Below are 19767 nucleotides of genomic sequence, written 5' to 3'. Positions count from 1 at the left end.
CCAGGGTTGAGGGTTCGGATCCTGGGCGCAGACCTATGAACCGGTCATCAAGCCATGCTGTGGCAGGCATCCCATATAAAGTACAGGAAGATGGCCAGGGAAATTAGCCCAGGGCCAATCTTCCTCAGCAAAAAAGAGGTGGATTGGCAACAGGTGTTAGCTCAGGGCTGGTCTTCCTCACCAGAATAAAAAAGAAGTTATGCTGGAAGGCAGGCCGATTAGTTAACACCATCTGCGTTTTCAGCTAAACTTCAGTCTATCTGCAGCAAGAACAACATGCATGGAGCACATACAGCAGAGTGGCAAGGCATGAAAACACCTGAAACAAAGATAAATGACAATTAGTTGGCACACATGGGGAGAGGGCAAGTCTTGGGCCTCCCACATTGGGCTGGCTGCTCACATGGCCCTCGGGACGACAGACCTAGAGCGTGTGGACCACCTCTGCTTCCTATCACTCACACAGACATCCTTTCTTGCTGAGCCCAGATATGGCCCCAGAATGCTGTCGGCAGAGAGCTCAAGGGTACCTAATGATCCACTGGACATGACGTGCAAGGTCAACTATCTGTCACCTCACATCAACATGTTGGCACCACCCAACAGGAACCGGGGCCCTCAGAGGCCCCTCAAGGGTTGCTCACAGGTGAGTATCAAGTGTTCTCCATGGGAAACTGCCTTCCTCCACACAAGCAAGACCAGAGTCCACCAGCTGTGATCCCAGCAGCCTCGGTGAGGAGAATATGAACACACGGGTTTGCTGGTTCTGGTTAAGGTCTCCATGCTGCCTGGACATCCTCAGACCCCTTTCAGAACTTTCTTCTAGGATTCTTAGTTTCACAGGGCAAGGGACCCAAGCTCACAGGACTGAGGGAAAGGGACAGGGAGGAGGATTTCGATCTTACACAAAAAGGTGGGGGCTGACTGAGAAAGCTGTTGGGAAGACCCAGTCAGCTGTTTTGGTGCTGGGAACAAGGACCCTGGAAAGGTGGCAAGTCATCACTTTGTGCCTGTCAAGCCCCTTGCGTGCTGTGTTCACTTGGGCACCATCTATTCCTAAAGGCTTGTCTGCCAAAGTACAGTATCTGCCCCTGGTTCTGTGACCTTGGGCGTAGAGTTAAGAGTTTCCAACGCAGGCACAACATTTAGGGGGCTATGCTTCGGTGACTCTTGAAAATGCCCATAAACACCAGCCGTCCCCGTGCCTGCTCTCTCCCTGCCCCACACACGGGTGAACCCTTCACCCTCATTGGCCAGAGGCGATGAGTAAGCCGAGTTATTTAATAACAATTTAAGAGAACTCATCCGGGAACTCTGAAGTACACTGGCTGAAAGGAGCAGTCACGCATGTGTGAGCAGCTCCCCGAAAAACACCTCTCCCCATCAGGTGGGAGCAGTTTACTGTCTGAGCAGTTCCAGACCCAGTGAGAACTCTTGGGAGAGGCACCTCAGAAGGCCCCAGAGGAACAGGAAACAGAGACTTATTTCCCAAGTGAGGGCAAGAAATGGCACCTTGGGGACATTGACAGCCAGGGACATGAACGGACATCCTTAGGCTTTCAGAAGCCCCTCTCCCTAAGTGGCTGTCACTATTGCCCACCACTGTTAGGATCCAGAAACCTCCAGATTTCTGCAGAAACTTCCAGCTACCCTCAGTCAGCTCCCACCAATCCCAGGGATCCCTTTGGTGCAGACACTGTGCTGCCAGCAAAGGAGGGGGAGAAGCTCAGCTTTTGAGGCAGGTTCCCATCAGGAACCACAGAGGGTGAGAGGAGGCCAGACGCTTCCAAAGGCCAGGGGTGTGTGAGAGAAGGTCTTGAGACGCCTCCCACACCCCGGACTGGCCATCCCCGAGACCACGGGAAGGGCATGTGATGGTTGGGCAGGGTCTGGGGTTAAATCCCGAGTAATCGTGACTCCTTCTCCCCTGTGCACTGACACAATTGATATTGTGAATAGAAAGGCGAGACTTCACAGTGAACCGGGCTCATATTTCTCCTTGGTGGTTTCAGCCCAGCGCCCCTGCCTGCTGAGAACACCGTGATTCTTGATTCTGGCACTCCTGACTGTGCCTGGGCATGCTCATGTTTCTCCACCTCAACTAACAAACGGGGGGACACGATCAATGGTGGACTGGATAAAGAGACGCTGGTGTAGTCATGAATGGAATACTCCACAGCAATGAGAATAAACATTCTACATCTCCACCCAACAGTGGGGCTGAGCCTCACACACCTACGGTGGAGAGAAAGAAGCCAGACATAAAGGAATACACACACTGTAATTCCATTCACATGAGGTTCAAAAGCAGGCAAAACTGAACGAGGCAGCTAGAAATCAGGACCGTGGTCATCCTTGGTGTGGGTGCACAGTGATGGGGGCAGGACAAGAAGGGGATTTGTGGGAGCTGTTCATGATGTTCTATTTCTTAATGCAGATGATTGTTGCACAGAGGAGTTCACTTTATGGAAACTCATCAAGCTGTGCACTTGCATCCTGCTCACTTCTCTGAATGTATGTTGCATTTCGATAAAAAGTAAAGGAGAAGCCAGAACACAGTAGATTCCAGTGGTTCTCAGCTAGAGATCTGTCCAGCGGGCAGAGGCATTAATTCTGCCCATCTGGGTTGTTCCATCGAGTGCTGACCCACTAGCCACATTCCATCTACATTTCATTACCGTTGTCTGCAATAATTTTATGGAAGTTGTTGTTGTCAAATGCCTTGCTGAATCTGTTCAGAGAGAAGGTTACTGGGGTTGGAATGGGGGAGCATAGTTCTCTTAAATTTGTTATTATATAACTGGGCTTACTCATCACCTGTGGCCAATGAGCGTGATGGGTTCGCCCCATGTAGGGGCAAGGAGCGAGCAGGCACAGGGATGGCTTGTGTTTATGGGCATTTTCAAGGGTCACGGAAGCGTAGCCCCTAAACGTTGATGAGGAGGAGAGGTGAGGGAGAAGAAACAGAGTCATTTGAAGGATGGCGGAGGAGGCAGATTACCAGCCTCCCAAGAGAAGAAAGGGCATCCTAGGGACTGCCTGGCTGTCCCACTGTTTGGAAACCAGCCATCATGGGAGATGAGCCAATGCGGGAGACATTGCTACACTGTGGGACACTTGAGGGATGCAGGGACCATGAGGTGGCCATGTTGATAACCTGGGGAGTAGGCTGAGAGCTTAAGAGGAGCATGTTTCTTCCTCGGGGCAGGGGACGGGCCCACAGGGACCAGCAGACAAGGCTTTGAGGAATTTTTGCCCAGAGACGAAGAGTGCCCGTCCTGTGGGTTTTCTCTCAGCCTCTGCTCTGTCCTCTCCAAAATGGGGGGACGGCGCAGCTTTGGCTCCTGGAGCTGAAGTCTTGTGATCCATCACTACGTTCAACCTTGGGATTTCCGTAATTCATAGAGTGACCTCTAGAAATCTGAGGATTTCTAGTTCTGAAACTTTGTCTTATTTTTCAAATAACACACATGGCTAGAAATATATTTGATATGGTGAGTTAGCACACTGGTACAAGCCCATTCATGCACAGCTCTGGAAAAAAGTTTTATGAAACAATACATTCTCTTATCCTATCATTCCAAGGCATCCCATTAAAAAGAAAATCCAGGTCATGACCACACCCACCAATGGGTCTGGCCCCAAAGTGGAGAATGTTGCTTTTAGAGCTCAGAGACCTGCACACAGTGTGTCCCCCAAACAGTTGGCACCCGCATTTGTTCTGCTGATGGGGTGAATTAGGTTCAAGCTCCTGTTCCACCCAGTGCTCCCGGTGAGGCGTCGGGAGGAAGCTGTTTAATATCTCTGCAGTCCTCGAGGGAAACGCACAGGAATTACCGTCTCATTTCATAGATGAACAGCTGAGGCCCAGAGAGCACCAGGGACCTGCACAGGGAATTGGTGGAGACGTGACCTCCAGGCCCTCCTCCTCCCACAGGTTCTCAGAGCTGTGGGGCAGGAGACACCATCATGAAGAGCTGAAGGCCTAATCACAGCAGCAAACACCCACAGCTGGGGGTCTGGACTCACTGGGCCCAGAAGGGCCTCTCCAAGTCTCAGTCCCAGAGTCAGGGCCTGGGGAGACACTGGCCACTCGATTTTCTAGCCCAGGCCTCAGTGCTCCCTGCCCAACTGTGTGCTTCCACGGAAGACCACTCAGGGAGAGCCAGGAGACCCAAGTGGGCAGACTCACTGCTCCAAACTGGTGCTGAGTGTGGGTGACAGAGCACCTGGCCTGGACACCAGCCCCACCAATTCCCGGTGATCTGGAGCAGGTTATCCATGCTCTTGGTGCCCTGGCTCTCCATCTGTGAAATGGGGATGATAACAGCGCCTACATCCCAGGGCTGTTGTGAGGGTTCAGTATGATTGTTCACGGAGAGCTCAGGCAGTGCCGGGCACTCAGCACTCATGTCTCCTCACACATCTGCCCCCACAAAGCCCACCCAGACACGGACCCCCTGGCCAGCCCAGGCCTGGGCAGCGCAGCACTGACCAGATAACAAAGTGAGTCTTAGCACTTCCTTTTCCTTCTCCAGGGCTTTGTTTCTTCAGAAATGAAGAGAAGGTCTCTTTCATACAAAAGTTAGTGAACTAAGAAAAGATAAGAGAGTTCCAGCAGACCCTCTGTCAGTGGGCAGTGGGAGCTGTGAACAGGGGCAGGTTGACTGGGAAACTCACCGCAGCAAAGACGTTTTCAAGGTATTCTTCATACGTGAAGTAGTAGTCATATTCCATGATCTTAGCAGCCAAACATTCCAGGATGGAGGCGCTGAGATAAAACAGGGCAGCGAAAGAGTGGTAGACTCTATCCTGCAGGGTCAGAAAAGGCCATCAGAGAGATGGGGAGCCCAGACGTGGAGACATGAGACAGCTGTGGCCCCAGCAGGGCCCATCCAGTTCACCTGTCCCTGCCCAGCATGGATCAGGTCCCTTGGTCATCTTCTGCTACTTCCTTTGACTCCCCCACTCCATCCACCATCACTATACCCCCCAACATCCTCCTCACAGAGATTGTTTGCCCTGCTGAGTTTTATCATGCTGGTTTGGGGGCCAGAGTAAGGACTTCAATGGAGAAGGGACACTGCTTTCTCTTCAGGTGGGATCAAGCAAGGGACACAATTGGGATTGAATAGGTAGAAATTTGTTCTGGACCTGAGAAGTGTCATCCATGGTCACAGACCTGGTTCAGATGTGGCCTCAGTCACAAGTGTAGGTGAGAGAGGCCCATGCCTTTTCCATTGTTGTTTTGTTGTTGTTCGCTTTTTGGGGGGGAGGCAGAGGGCTGCAGGTATGTTTACAAGCAAAAAAGTACTAGAATGGGGTTTTGAATAGCTGTAATGTGGAAGTGATTTCACAAGTGTAAGTAGGAGACTTTCTGAGACTAAGAGGCCCGGCCAAATGGCCCCCACCCCTTCCAGGGGACATAAGGGGCAGAAGTCCATGTATAAGTTTCACCCTCTTCATGGGCCTCAAGAGAGAATTTATGCAGAATAGAGACCACAGGCCATCTCTCTCCCCCACCAAGCCCCTCTCTGGTGAGCCGGCTTTAGAAGGCTGTGACTGGGAGCTGGGCAGTAAGCAGGGCCTCACACGGGCAGCCAAGGCCAGTCCCCAGGACCCTGCTCCCCCGAGATGGAACCCAGCCCTCCTGGACGACAGGAGGTGCCGACAGGCCCTGGCAGGTGCAGGCGGGATGGGAGGGGGGTGGGCTGCTGGTTATCCATGAAAAGGCCGTCCTGCAGGAGGAGGCAGAGCAGCCCCAACGGGATCAGACAGCGACAGCCACCCTCTGCCCTCACCTCCTCCTGACCTTGCTGCAGGAGCCCTGGGCTGCTGTGCACACTCGGAGCTGAAGGCCTGGCCAGCCCAGCCTTGGAACGCGGGTGGGAGACGTCTACAAGGCAGCCTCACCCAGCGCTGGAGAAGCCAGCCTCCCAGCGCAGAGGGTCCAATACTACCCATCCCCACAAACATCCCGGGCTGGGACTCACCAGGGTTTCCCAGGAAGCCTCCTCATCATGGGCGCCAATTATGTAGAGGAAGAACAGGACAGCGGTGCTTATGAAGCAGAACACAGACACGAACATCACCCAGCCCTGGTACAGGGGGAGGGGCACCAGGGACGAGGCGATGAGGATCCACACCAGGCCCCCAAAGACCTGCAGAGGGAAGGAGGGCAGGAGTGAGCTTCGGACCAGGAGAGCCCACGCCCAGGAAGGGCCAGACACAGAAGTCACGCTGGGGCACAAGGCGCAGAAAAACAGGAAGGAGGCAGAGAACAGCGGTGGGCATTTTTCTCACCAAAAATGACTCTTTCATCCCCCCAAGGATCTAGGCTGGATCTCCAGTCTCAGTCTTTCCCAATCCTCTGCTTGCCTGCCTTTATTCGCTATTTAAACACAATCTTTTATTTTTAATTTAACAAGCACTTAGATCATATTTATATGCCAGGCACTGTCCTAAGCACTCTACAAATATTAACTCAGTTAGTCCTCACACAACCCTATGAGCAAGGTACTGACCCATTTGTCAGATAGGGAAACTAAGGCACATGGAAGTTAAGCAATTCATCATCCCAAGAAAGGACTTATGCCATCCAGTATTATCATTAGAAGACTAATTATGAGATTATATCTTCCTAGTATTTTTGATAGAAAAATATCCTTGCTTGTATGAAATGGTAGTGACCTGAAGATTCTTTTGGTCTTTATTGGCAAAACAAACTAGTCACACTATGTCACTAGAATTTTTTTTAAAAATTGGCCCCTTAAATCCCCAAGTCCAGGACGTGCTCTGAGTGCTGGAGCTGGGGCTGGAGAGAGGGCCCAGGTCAGCCCCATCTCCTCGGGTGGCCGAGGATGGGCATGAGAGAAGCACTCCCCCGTCATTACCCAGAAGACACCCCAGTTGATGCTCACAGGGTCAGTGAGCCCCAATCAAAGGAGAGTGTAAGGACAGACGTGGGGTCATGACACCCCTCAGTGCCACAGTCCCGCTCCCCCTGTGGACAAGCACACTCCAAGCTGGGATTCTCTGCACTTCTCTCCCTTCTCCTTGTCCCTCTTCATCCCAGTGACATCAGCTCAGCCCCATCCACTGTCCCCACCCGGATAAGGAGTGGGCTGGGACGTGGGTGGAGATGGCTCTTTAGTCAGAGTTTCCAAGGTACTGTGACCCTGGGCACCATCCTCCCGAGCATCTGGGGGCTGAGGACAGGCTGCCCCCCCAGTCCTACATCCCCTGTGGTGTGAACTCAAGTGGTACCTTGTCCTCGTCTCCTGTACCTGCTGCCCACCTGCTGGGTAAGACAGACCAATGTCCTCACAGGTGTTCTCTGAGCCTCTTAGCTGAGAAGCATCAGGAGAGAATCACATCTGGGTAGAAAAATCAGTGCAATGAAGCATCTGGAGTTATCAAAACCAAGTTGGGCCTCATGAATTAGATACAGGCATCTCTGAGCAGAAGACTTCCTCTACTGATGAATATGAGATTGCCTGAAGGAAGGCACATGACAGAGGCAGTGGGACACACTTTACAACTTACGGTAATTGGAGCAAAATCATTAAATACAAATCCTCAGACTGCCATAGAATAAGATGTGTGTGTCAACTCATCCATAGTCGCCTTTAAGATCAAACAGCTTACTTGGCCTTTTCCATAACGGGCACTGACAACGGACATGTGTGTACTGATGGCTGAGACCGACTTGGATTTAGGAGGCACAAGAGTGTGGCATGGAGAAGAGGGAGGATTGCATGTCCGTCTTGTGGTCAGAGGCAAGGGCCTGGGACACAATTCTCCTATCTGCCCTTCGTCTGGTGAACCGGTGACCATCCAAAGAGGACCAATCTGAGTTAGGTCCCCGTTCACATGTTCTCAGGGAGCCCTGTGTTCTCCTTTGCAGCATTCAGCACAAGACAGGTGTATCTGGTTAGTTACAAAATGGCACTGCCCCTGACCAGGTGAGGGAGGGGGTGAGGGTCCCCCTGCTCACGGCTGATCTGGGGTGTGGGACACAGGGAAGGCCTGTCCAGTGTGTGTCAGTGTGCGAGTTGGCTACCTGGCCCTCAGGGTCTCCTGTGAGAGGGCTGTGCCTAAACACGTGACTGATGGGCTAAATCCCAAAGGAACAGCTGGCCTTGCACGTGGAGGGGGGATCCCCCCAGAATGCAATCCTGCGTGGGACCCAGTGGGACGAGGTGCTTGTATGTGGCCAATGGACATGGCATTGAGGGACACTGAATGCCACATTGGGAAAATGGTTCTCTTTGTCATTGTCTTCAGTTTTTCTGACTAAGGCAGGGAGAAGGGCTCAGGTGGAGCCTGGTGTCCGGACTCCGCTAGAACAGGAGCTCCAAGAACGGGCAGCAAAGGTGATCTGGCGAAGGGCATGGTTTTATTTTTAAGGCAGTGATAGTGGTAGTTTAGAAAAAATTAACTGTAGAATACATAGGAGGTAAATGAATGCACAGGTGGTCCCTGGAAATGGTAAAATCTGAGACGACGGCTCTCAGAGCCTGGTCTGCAGACTCAGCTCACTGCACCTCCTTCAGCTCAATTCCTCCCTTGTGGCTCAGTCAGGAATCAAAGGCAGGAAAAGTGAGGGAAGTCAGAGCACAGTCACCACACTGAGTGTTGCCGCAGAGTCCTGAGTGTGCACTAGCGAGTGTGGCCCCAGCTCTGGCCTGAGCTTCCGGCACCCAGTGCAGAGGGAAGCTTCCAGGTCAATCCCGACTCTCCATCTGCTGTGGGCGTGTGCTCTCACAGTGTGATGAAGACTGTGTGGCAGCTCCCTAGGAATGCTCGCTCTCTCTCTCTCTCTCTCTCTCTCTCTCTCTCACACACACACACTCACACACACACTCTTACGCAGATTCCCGGGGTCTATGGAAGAATCTCTGTCCACAGGAGCAAAGCCCCCCTGTGCCCCATCCCAGCCCTGCCCCCTGGTACCTGAGGACCCTGTCCTGCTTCTGGGTGCACCACCTTGCCAAGCTTTTTTTTTTTTTTTTTTTTGCTGTAAAAGTTTCGCCCTGGGCTAACATCTATGCCAATCTTCCTCGATTTTGTATGTGGGTCACCGCCACAGCATAGCTGACGAGTGATATAGGTCTGTGCCCAGGATCCGAACCCGCACCCCCAGGACACTGAAGTGGAGAGTGCTGAATTTAACCACTATGCCAAAGGACCGGCTGAAAAGGTCCTTTTAAAAATCATGCTGACTTTGTTTCTTTGTATGTTTTATCTATAGCACTAAATTTCATAGTAAGATGGTAGGGATTCTCTCTTTTAGACAGCTTTCACGAGAGATAATTCACATACTACTCAGCTCACACATTTAAAGTGACAACTCAATGGTTTTAGGATATTCAGAGATCTGTGCAACCATCATCTCCAGAGACAATTTAGGACATTCTCATCACCTCAAAAGAAACCCTGCGCCCTTTAGCTATGGCTCCCCTCCCCTCCCATCCCTAAGGGACCACTGATCTACTTCCTGTCTCTCTAGATCCCCCTGTTCTCAACTTTCACATGAGTTGAATCACAGAATAAAAGGTGGACTTTTGTAACGGGCTTCTTTCATTTAGCCTGACATCTTTCAAGGTGAGAAATTCTCCCTCAAGGGGACTTTTACAAAATATCTCTACCCTCACAGCACACCCCACTGGCCATTCCGACCCTCCATATGGGGACAGTGAGTGAATGTGTCTCATCTCTCTGGAGCCTCCAACGGGAAAGAGCTGAGAAACCTCTGGTCCCAGGGACGTTCTCATAGCAAACATGCCACCAGGCCCCATCGGTTCCAGAAACATATTTTAAGTGACACATCATGTGAAGCGAATGTCCTCAGCAGAGATGAAATGATTAAACCCGGGGGTTTTGCTCCCAGGAGATGGGCAGTGGGCCTGCCCTCTCCCCCTCACAGCCCTGCCCAGCAGGTGCCCAGGGGAGAAATGCAGGGTGACCTGCACAGGGGACCATCTGGGAGGGGGTGCAGAACAACCCTGAGAGAGGATGGGGGTAGAAGGAAAAAAGACGAGGCTGAGAATAGAGAGAGTGTGTTCCCCGCTAGACGTCTGTGACAGTGCCCTGGACACAGACCCCGCTGCTGTGAGAATTCCAGTGCAGATGCATGTCGGAAGGGGTAACAGCTGTGACAGCTGTGCACATGTGCAGGCTCCAGTCCTCCCGGGCACATGCCAGCCCCCGCAGCACCTGCATCACACAGCGTCTGCATGAGCTGGGGGCGCACGTGAGCCCTTGAGAGGGGCTCTCCTCCAAATGTGCTGGAGGAGGCTGGAGCACGTGACTCGGCCTCTTGGGCCTCAGCTCCTCATCCGTAAATGGCAATTTGCAGCTGTCTCCCCACATCGTGGGCTGGTGCAAACTGGCTGAAACTACGCATGTGAGTGTGAAGCTTCTGGCACCGTGCCCAGCACCACCCAACAACTGGGGTGAGACACTGCCCACCCAGGAGCCGACAGCCCGGTGGAGACAGATGCAGAGGCAGCCAGTTACAATGCAGGATGATCTCCAGCCCCGAGGGGGCAAAGCAGCCTGGACTGGGGCACGGCCCCATCGGGTCTGGAGGGGAGAGGTGGCCGTAGCTGGTTGACCTGGCCAAAGGGTCAGGAAGGAGCTCTCCGGGGGAGGAGAGAGTGCACGCCGCGTCCAGAGGAGCTGAAGCACAGTGAGGGCTCAGAAGGCCGGGGAGCCGCGCACGAGGTGGGGGACAAGGAGTGGCAGGAGATGGGGCTCGAGGGAGGGAGAGCTGGAGACAGCACTGGCCGCGGGGCCGGTGTGAAGGCCTCCGAGGCCCCGCTCAGGGGAAAGCCGGGACTCAGCGTGAATCGTGGACACAGCCCGTGCCTGCCGCGCTCCCCCACTCAGTGTGCAGAGAGCAGCAGAGCGCGGGCGCTGCGCCCACCCCCAGGAGAGAAGGCCTCCTGGGCAGGGAGCAGTCCACCCACCCTGGCCTCAGGACGCCACGGGCCAAATATTGTCAAGAGCAAATGGGTAGCGAGATGTCAAGCATTTCCCTTCGTACAGAAAACTCTAAGTGGCTCCCAGCTTCCAGGCGGCAAATGCTCAGAGGCGACCATCTTGACGACATCAGGCACACAAGTGGAGGTACAGCCTCAGTTTCCCTTCATCTCTGTCCACAGTACAGGCTGGACTTCGCTCCACCCCCTGCCTGCCCCTGGGTCACCATCCTCCACACCAGAGAGGGGGCAGCTGCCTAGGAGGGTCTCAGACAAAGGTCTCTACTTTAGGTGGCCCCAGGGTCACCTGGGTTGAGCTCTCTCTCTGGGCCCCAGGTCCCCAGGCTGGGAAATGGGGGTGGCACCTGGGCTAACACTCTGTGGCTCTCAGCCCTCAGTCTACACTAGGATCACCTGAGACACCTGGAAAAACACCAGTGCCCAGGTCTCGGGCCCAGGGTCTGACTAGACTGGAGAGCAGAGTTACAGGACAAGGGACAGACAACCCGGGCTCTTTGCCAAAGGCCTGGGAATGTGTTTCCACAACATGAGCCTGTGGATGATGTTCTGATAACTCCCGTCAGAAGAAGAAACGCCTGCTGTCTCCATGCCCTGCCCGGCTCTCCAGCAATGCTGCCCAGACGCCTCTCCAGGTCCTGCCCGGGCTCTGCAAAGTTCCCTCTCCCGTCCTCACTTCTCCTCTCCTCTCCTCTCTCCTCTCCTCTCCTTGCCTCAAGCTTCCATCCCTGTCTTACCTTGAACATGAAACTCGCTCGACCTTGGGTGTCCTCTAGACGCCGGGACACAGCCTCAGTGTCTGTGAATGGGGTGGAGCTGGGGATCTGAGGCCCCACTCACCCTGGTGTCTCCGGACTGGAAACTGTTCATCTTTAATTCAGACCAGTTTTGGACGCTGAGTAGAGTTGTGGTTCTCTAATAACCGAGGATAATGTGTAAAAGGAGACTAAAAATTTCAAACTACTTAAAAGAGTTGACATCTGTGGTCTACCCGATCAAGTGATTTTTGTGAAAAAAATTTCCTCAGATTATAGTCTTGGGGGGAGCTCTTATGTAAACTCAGAGAAGGTTCTCTCTTTTTTTTTCTGAATTAATCCAAAGGAGGCTGGTGAGGTTGGTTAAGGGTGTAGACTTTAGAGCCAGAGTTACTGAGTTTGAAGCAGCTCTTAGTAGCTGGGTCACCTGTTGTCCATGAGCAAGTTACTTAACCTCTCTGTTCCCTACCTGAAAAATACTGATAACACGGTGCCCACCTCATGGGGTTGGGCCTGAGTACCTGGCACATTGTGGGCACTCTAAGTGCTCGCTGTCACAACTGTCATGTGAGGAGGCAAAGCCTCACCTGTAACCACGTGAAAACCTCAGGAGGTCTAGGATCTCCACATGCACAAGTCTCCCCTCCAAACCTTGGTGGGACCCAGGATTTAAAAATAACTTCAAAAGCATCAAAAAGAGAAAATTTTTATGATATCCCAGAAACCGAAAGTTGAGAAAAATGTGTCTGCCTCCACAGAAGGAAAGACAAAAAATATGAAAATATGAGAAAGTCTTCCTATAAACAGTGAGCCTCAGTCACCAAAGGAGAAAAGGAATCCTCCAGCACGTTCTTGAGCAGGGCTGAAGGAGCTCCACATCCACAATTGTCCAGTGTTTGGGGAAAATTGGGGTCAGTGCAGACGAACTGCCCAAATTCTCTGGAATTTCTCTGGGGCTCCATTTTTCTCTGTCAGGGTCTCCACAAGCAGACCCTCTTCCAGTAACAAGTCAAGACGTGACCCACAGAGGACTTCCCACACACACATCTGGCAGTGCGGCCCCTCAGAGCCCAGAGTCAGATTCCCACCAGCTCCAAGGGCGTGGTGTGCGGCCTGAAGGTGCATGTGACGAGAGTTTGAGCCTTGAACTCTCGAGAAGTAAAGGACAATGGCCACAGACACAGGCTGTGCACCCAACACTCAGCTGTCTTGCCACTTAGGTCAGGTGGGCAAAATCATCTCTCCAGGGAGGAAAAGAGAAGATGGCCACACTGGATGAGACTCGTCCCTGCTGCCGTGAGCTCGGAGCCCTCTGGTGCTCTCCCAAGGCCACCAGGACTGCAGCCCCGGTTCTGCTGCTGGAAGTGTTTACACCCACTGACCTCTTCCAGCAGTCAGGGGTCACTGCCATGCCAGGAGGGCATGTGCTGTGGGGGACTGACCAGCGTAGCCACTGTGTGCTCAGGGAGGGGCTCAGCAGTCAGCTCTAAGGGTGTGTGTGTATGTGTGTGTGTGTGTGTGTGAGTGTGTGTGCGTGTGTGTGTGTGCAGAGGCGGGTTGAGGATGAGCTACGGCAGAGAAGGGAAACGCCATCAAGGTAGAGTCAAGAGGACAAAAGCACCAGGGGGCAGGAGGATGCATGGAGAGGGAGGTCAGAGGAGAAAGACCAAGACCCCAACAACTGGAGCCTCCCGGAGACCCCAGAGAACGGGGCTGAGAGGGAGGCGGGGGACTGAGAGGCAGGGGTAGCAGGAGGCAAACATGGAGGGGCTTCTGCCAACTCCTCTAGTTCTTGTGTGAGCCCCACGCCCTTGTAGGGAGGACTCAGCTCCCAGCAAGTCAGAGGAGAGGCTTCCCTCACCTGCTCACTCACTCACCCACTCATTCATTCATTCATTCATTCATTCATGCATCTAACAGATGCTGAGTGACCATGGCCACAGCCAGCACTGAGGCAGGAACATCCAGGGAGACAGACTTATCCAAAGACACACACTAATAAATGGAGCCCATCTCTCCCTTCCTGTCCTCTCTCTTCCCGTCCTGCCACCAGGCCCCCCTGGAGCAGCTCTGGGTCCACCACGGGCAGCGTCAGGTCCTGGTGAAAGTGTCAGGGCCCAGCGAAGGTGAACACCAGCTCACACCTCTGCCCAGGACAGGGAGCCCGGAAATCTGCACAGGATCCCCCACTCTGACGCCATGGGGAGGCGTCTGGGAGGGAGTCAGAAGATTCCTGCGTGGGGACCCCTTCCCCTCTCCCAATTATTGGGAGTCTGAGCTCTGAGCCTACTCCCAAGGTGAACACCAGGAGAGGTGTTGAGGCCACCTGACTCAGTTTACCTATGTCTGTTGCTCTGCCCACCTGGCACTTCATCAGCAGACTCCTTCCTTCCAGGGGACCTATCGTGCCATCATCCCTCCCAAGGCCAGCTTAGATAGTGTCCTTTCATCTACACTGAAGGCAAGACCAGGACTCAAGGGGCCTGGAGTCTGTTTGTGAAGAGAGGGATCGAGATTTGGGATTCAAAGAGAGAGGAGGGGAGTTCAGGTCTGTAGTGGGTATTACCAGGGTGAGTGTGGGCTTCCAGGTGGAGGTGTTGGGTAAGCCAGGCCTGAAGGACAGAGGACTTAGCGCCCCCATGCCGCCTGCAACAAAGGAGCGCCCCAAATGGAGACCAGAGAGGACTGGGGGGCTGGTTCTGGAAAGAGTCCTAAGACATAAAAGCTGGGTGTTTCCTTCCTGACAGGCTCCTCAGTCCAACCGTCCCCTGGCTTATCACCAAGCAGCTGCAGGGCAGGGTGGGGGCTGCCCTCTCCCTGCCCCAATGCCCGCCCAGACAGTGATGCACTGACACAGATGACAAATCGTTTTTGTTTTGTTTTTGCAGGAGAAGTTTTGCCCTAAGCTAACATCTGTTGACAATCTTCCTCCTTTTTTTTTTTTTTTTTTTTTTTTGGGAGGAGATCAGCCCTGAGCTAACATCCGCCAATCCTCCTCCTTTTTTGCTGAGGAAGACGGCCCTGGGCTAACATCGGTGCCCATCTTCCTCCACTTTATATGGCACGCAGCCACAGCATGGTTTACCAAGCAGTGCGTCGGTGCGCGCCCGGGATCTGAACCAGCGAACCCCGGGCCGCCGCAGCGGAGCGCGCACACTTAACCGCTTGCGCCACCGGGCCGGCCCCCAACAATCTTCCTCCTTTTTTTTTTTTTCCTTCCTTTTTCCTCCCAAAAGCCCCAGTACATAGTTGTGTATGGTTGTAAGTTCCTCTGGTTCTTCTATGTGAGCCACTGCCACAGCACGGCTACTGACAGACAAGTGGTGTGGTTCCACGTCCAAGAACAGAACCCATGGCCACCAAAGCAGAGCAAGTCAAACTTGAACTGCTGGGTCATCAGGGCTGGCTCTGTCAAAGCATTTTTGAAAGGTATAGTCCCGGAGGTACTGGTAACTGATTCCTATGTCCCCTCTTCCCTTTGGCGACCCCATCAGGCTAGCCAGGGGTAGCTCCAAGCAGACAAACCACTGGGAAAGCCCTATAGACGGTGGCGTCTGTGCAGTACTTGGGGACCCCAGGGACAGGTCACGTGTCCCCTCCACAGCCCCACCTACTCCCAAGTCTCACTCTCCCCTGCCTCGTGCACCCTGCCCGAGAAGGGTATCCCTTCTTTTATTTATCTTTTTTATTCATCTATTACTTATGCCCATTTCGTTGATGCAGAAACTGAGGCACAGTGGCCTGCTCACATTCCCACACTGCTGAGGGCCGGCTCTCACAGGCTGGTTGTGGAGCTGATACCGCCTCAACACAAGGTTGACATAAGGGAAACCACATTGTAGAAAAGAAACCCTGTTGTAACTTTGAATGACCTCTGATTAACTAGCCCAGACATGCTCTGTGGATTTTATGGCCCCTCCCAGCTGCTATAAGTTGATAACTTTGTTCTCTTGAGTTCCTCAGGAATGTGATGACCCCTGAGCAGAGTGTCTATGCTTATAGCCATCATCAAGCACAAGTAAAAGATCAGGGTATAGGGCATTACTCTGGTCTCTGATGCATATCCAGTAAAACCAAAAACTCTCAGGAACTAAGACAAGATGTCTGCCACCACCCGGAGGTCAGATGGATGCCCCATCTGGAGAGCAGATATATGCCGCCACCTGAAGATCAAATAGATGCCCCCACCCAGAGACCAGATGCCTCCCCCACCCAGAGACCAGCCCCCTATATAACCGGCCTGTAATTTTTGTTCTGTAAGATGGGTGTTTTTGGACATTAGTTGGCCATCTTCCCTCTTGCTAGCAAGCTGTAATAAAAAGTCTTTTTCTCCTACCACCTTGCCTCTTGACTACTGGCTTGTCTCGTGGCAAGCAGAAGACCCCCACCTTGGGCTGTAAAGAGAGCCAGGTCAGGACATCCCTGCCTATGTCAGGTACCCAAGCAGACCCACAGGCAGTTCACCATGAAATCTCCCCGGTGTAGGGTCGGCTTTGGAAATGGCCATGAGAATAGTAACATGGGGGGAGAGGAGACTAGCCCCTTAGCCGTCATCCTGCTCCCAGCCGCCCTGGGTCTAGAGGAGAGGAGATCACAAAGGAGGAGGCGATGGGAGGCAGACTCCCCTCCCCAGCCCTCCACTGGCTCAACAGGCTCCGTTCCTTCAGAGGAAAGAACAGCAGGGTTTGTGTTTAAGACCAAAACACAAGAAAAGCTCAGAACCCTGAAGGACACGGCTCCCTCTTCAGCAGACACAGGGCTGTGGTCCTCATCCCCAGGACCATCAACACGACCCTTGTCACCCCCACCCCGACCCCTACTAACAGGGTAGGGATGTGGGCTTCACCTTCCGTCCTTCCTCCTTTGCTCTTTTCCTGGAGTGACCCCCCCCCCAAAGCCTGTACCCTGGGCCCTCTAAGGGCCTCCTTCAACGTTGGACCCAGGAGTTTCAGGGGTCCTCCCCCTCCTCCTCCTCTCCTGCCCCCTCCCCTCCCAGCCCAGCTGCCTTCTAATAGGAGCGGGGCTCTGGTGTGGAGTTTCAGGTCAGCTGAGACTGGCTGAGTGGCCCTGGGCCTTCCTCCTCCCCCTGCCTGTGCCTCTCCGCGTGTGACGGCTGCTGGCAAGGCTTTCCTTTAGCTCCTACACAGTTCCTCAGGCCCGAGGGCCTCGGTGCATTGAAGTGAATCAACACGGGGTTGTTTGCCCCAGTGTGGGCAGAACAGTAGCTATTACTGAGCTGGGACTGGCGAGAGCCTGGAGCGGAGAACCAAGGCCAGTAGGTCACCCTAGGAAGTCATTATGCTGCTGGCGCCCAGCAGGAGCCGACCAGGAACCAAACCTTCCACCAGAATCTAGAAGGCAAGTCAGGGCCCCGTGATGCAGAGAATCCAGGGACCTGCTCCGTGCTCCCGGGAACAGTCTGAAACCTGTGAGGAGTGGGCCTGCACCTCCCCATGGCATTAGTGCTTCAGGGACGAGGGGGCCCCTCACCCACTGTCCCCATCCATCAGCACCGAGGAGAACTCCTGCTGGGCTCTCTCCTCAGCCCTGCCCTTGGCGGCCTTTGGTCCAAAACACTATTTCCAGGGCCTGGTACTTAAGAGGCCAGGAGGGAGCCCCAGACGAGCTGTGTCACAGGTGGAAGCCAGGGCTCAGTTCTGAATCCATCAGGAGTCAGCCCCAGCCCCATCCCATCTAGACTGGCTGGGCCATCTCACATCAAGGTGTCCCAGTCCCCACCCCAGCCCTTCTCTCAAAGAAAGTGCCTGATCCCAGAGCAAAGCCAAGCCCTTCCCGAGGCTGCAGAAGCGGCCTCGGCCAGCAGGACAGTGCGCTCTCCTCTCTCTGTGGGCCTGTAGATAAGCCATTTGCAGAAAGAATGTTCCAGTGGGTGCAAGCCCCTCCCCACTCTGGGCCTGGGTGTCCCTATCTATAAATGGTGGTTGTGGTGTCCAGGGTTTCTCCTAGATGTCACTCCTTGATTCTGGCTCTAGCCCCAGGACTTGAAGTAGCTCTGGATACATGCAGGTGTGAACTCAACTCAACTCTCACAAATGCAGTGATATGGTGCCACCAGGCAACCTTAGTCCCCTTACCCTTTCCCCAAATCCTCCGTGGATAACAGAACCTGCTCCTTTGCTGTTCACACCCTCCCGCCTCCATCGGGCAGTAAGAAGTTGAGGTCCCATTTTTAAACAGTCAACTTTGGATGTACTCTTTTCCAACCAACTCTTCTGCAGCAGGGGTGCAGGGAAAGGAGTCTCCATGGCTGCAAGGCTCCGCACCCATGGAATACACACAGCGCACCCCCTCTCAGGTAAGGGCCTATGGCCCCTGGGGAATTTAGACTGAGGGTGGTCTGAAGCTTCGTGACACAGTGAGCACTTTACCAGGAGCCCAGGGTAGGAAGTGCTTTCCCACGCCCACAGGCAGAGCTGTGTGGCTCCAACCTCAGGAGAGATCAACCGCAGGTAGGGAGGCCTTCCCACTGCTCAGGATCAGCCAAGGCATAGGATTGCCCTTGCCAGCCTCCTCCCTCCCCTCACTCCACACACAGGGCAGAATGACTGTGGTGCAGCAAAAGGTGGCCTGTTTTATTATTTACAGATCAGAGTTGTCCCAAATACTTTCTCCCTCCAGAAACGTTCAAAGGCTAGAAGAGAATACTCTGGATTCAGCTCGTCCTACACCAACCCAATCCCCAAACCTCAGTTAGTGATGTTCAGGTTTCTTTTGTTGATTTTTGTAAATGAAAGCCTACCCCTGGACAGAGCTGGGCGCCTCTACAAGGACGTCGCTCTCCATAAGGGCTTCCTCTGCGCGGCCGGTGGGAACCGGGTGGGGAGCGCAGCCTTGGAACCAGCGCGCAATGGATGGACCCTGGCCCGCTTCCAACATCTGCCCCATGCTGTGAATTTGGTTTTTCCACCGAAGTCCTGGAGACTGTTTCCCCCATTGTCGTTAGTCTAGAAGCGGCCAAACAACTGGGGTCGGGGGACACTTTCCTCACCCTGGCCCCGCTATCCCGGTGCTCCCAGGACCCGCGCAACTTGTGGATCTGGTCCTGTCGGCTGTGCGGAGCCCGGTGATAGCGCTGGGCACAGCCCATCCCGCCCCCTCCCCGGTCCCGGCACACCAGCCACTCACAAGCTCCCAGATGAAGAGCACTTCGGGGCAGGTTCTGAAGACATCTTTGCCGCTGGGCAGGGTCATGCCGGCGTCCTGGCTTCGGCCTTGGGACGGGACGCGTGGGGATCCGGGTGGTCGTTAACCCCTCCTTTGCTTGGCGGAGCCAGGTGGCACTGGTGTCCCCCCGCGCAAGTTAGGATCTGAGACGCCCGGGGCCCAGGAGGCAGGAGCCCGGGCCACCCCGTCGAAGCCAGAAACCAGCCCTGCGCGCCCCAAGGAAACCGCCGGAGTGCCTCGGGCGCCGCCCTGAACCACCCCTAGGGCGCCCAGCGGGCGTGCCGAGCTCGGGGCGGAGACATGACTCCTGCGTCCCACCTCCCGGTGCCATCTCCAGTGGGGAGGAGGAAGAGTCCCTGACAAAGCGCTTCGCATGCTTTGCACTCTTCCCAGGGGATCACCGCCCCTTAAGAATGATAACCATCAATGACTAGGCTCCCAAAACTCCCCACCGTGGCAATCCACGGGTGACCATCGCTTTAACTGTTCTCAAGTTGCGTTTCCTTCATCTTTCCACTGAGTGCGCTAATACCAGCAACCTCCAGGTCCAGGCTTCCGGTGGGACGAGGTCCCCGTCCAGCATGCAGCTGCAGGCTGGGGGTCTGCAGGGGCGGCGTTGAGACCAGCTCTGGCCACCACCCCTTCTCCCCGCGCCTTCGGAACCCCTGCAGGGAACCCTGCACCTGAGGTCTCGGGCTCCATTCAGTGCTGGAGCTTCCAGTCTGTCTGGTTGCGGGTAGGAGGTTGCTCTCAGCCCTGGCAGTCGGGGACAAGGGGGAGTGGTGGTGGTGCTGGGGCGGATCTGCATGGAATCCAAGGGACAG

At 54.2% G+C, this 19767-nt stretch overlaps 1 protein-coding gene across 1 annotated transcript in view; it reads right to left on the bottom strand.

The window, feature by feature from the left end:
* Nucleotides 1–18970, bottom strand: part of LOC131403273 (myelin and lymphocyte protein-like) — a 41320-nt gene extending 22350 nt beyond the window's left edge. Inside the window, exons 1-2 of the mRNA XM_058537526.1 lie at nucleotides 18905–18970; nucleotides 5994–6161 (exon numbers count right to left, since the gene is read on the bottom strand). Of these exons, the coding sequence (XP_058393509.1) occupies nucleotides 5994–6161; nucleotides 18905–18970 (234 nt within the window). The remainder of the gene's footprint in view (nucleotides 1–5993; nucleotides 6162–18904) is intronic.
* Nucleotides 18971–19767: the final 797 nt, after the last annotated feature.

Source organism: Diceros bicornis, unplaced genomic scaffold (genome assembly GCF_020826845.1).
Source record: "Diceros bicornis minor isolate mBicDic1 unplaced genomic scaffold, mDicBic1.mat.cur scaffold_625_ctg1, whole genome shotgun sequence".
Classification (NCBI taxonomy): Eukaryota; Metazoa; Chordata; class Mammalia; order Perissodactyla; family Rhinocerotidae; genus Diceros; species Diceros bicornis.
The sequence above is the reverse complement of the archived record's forward strand: the minus strand, read 5'-3'. Positions and strand labels throughout refer to the sequence as shown.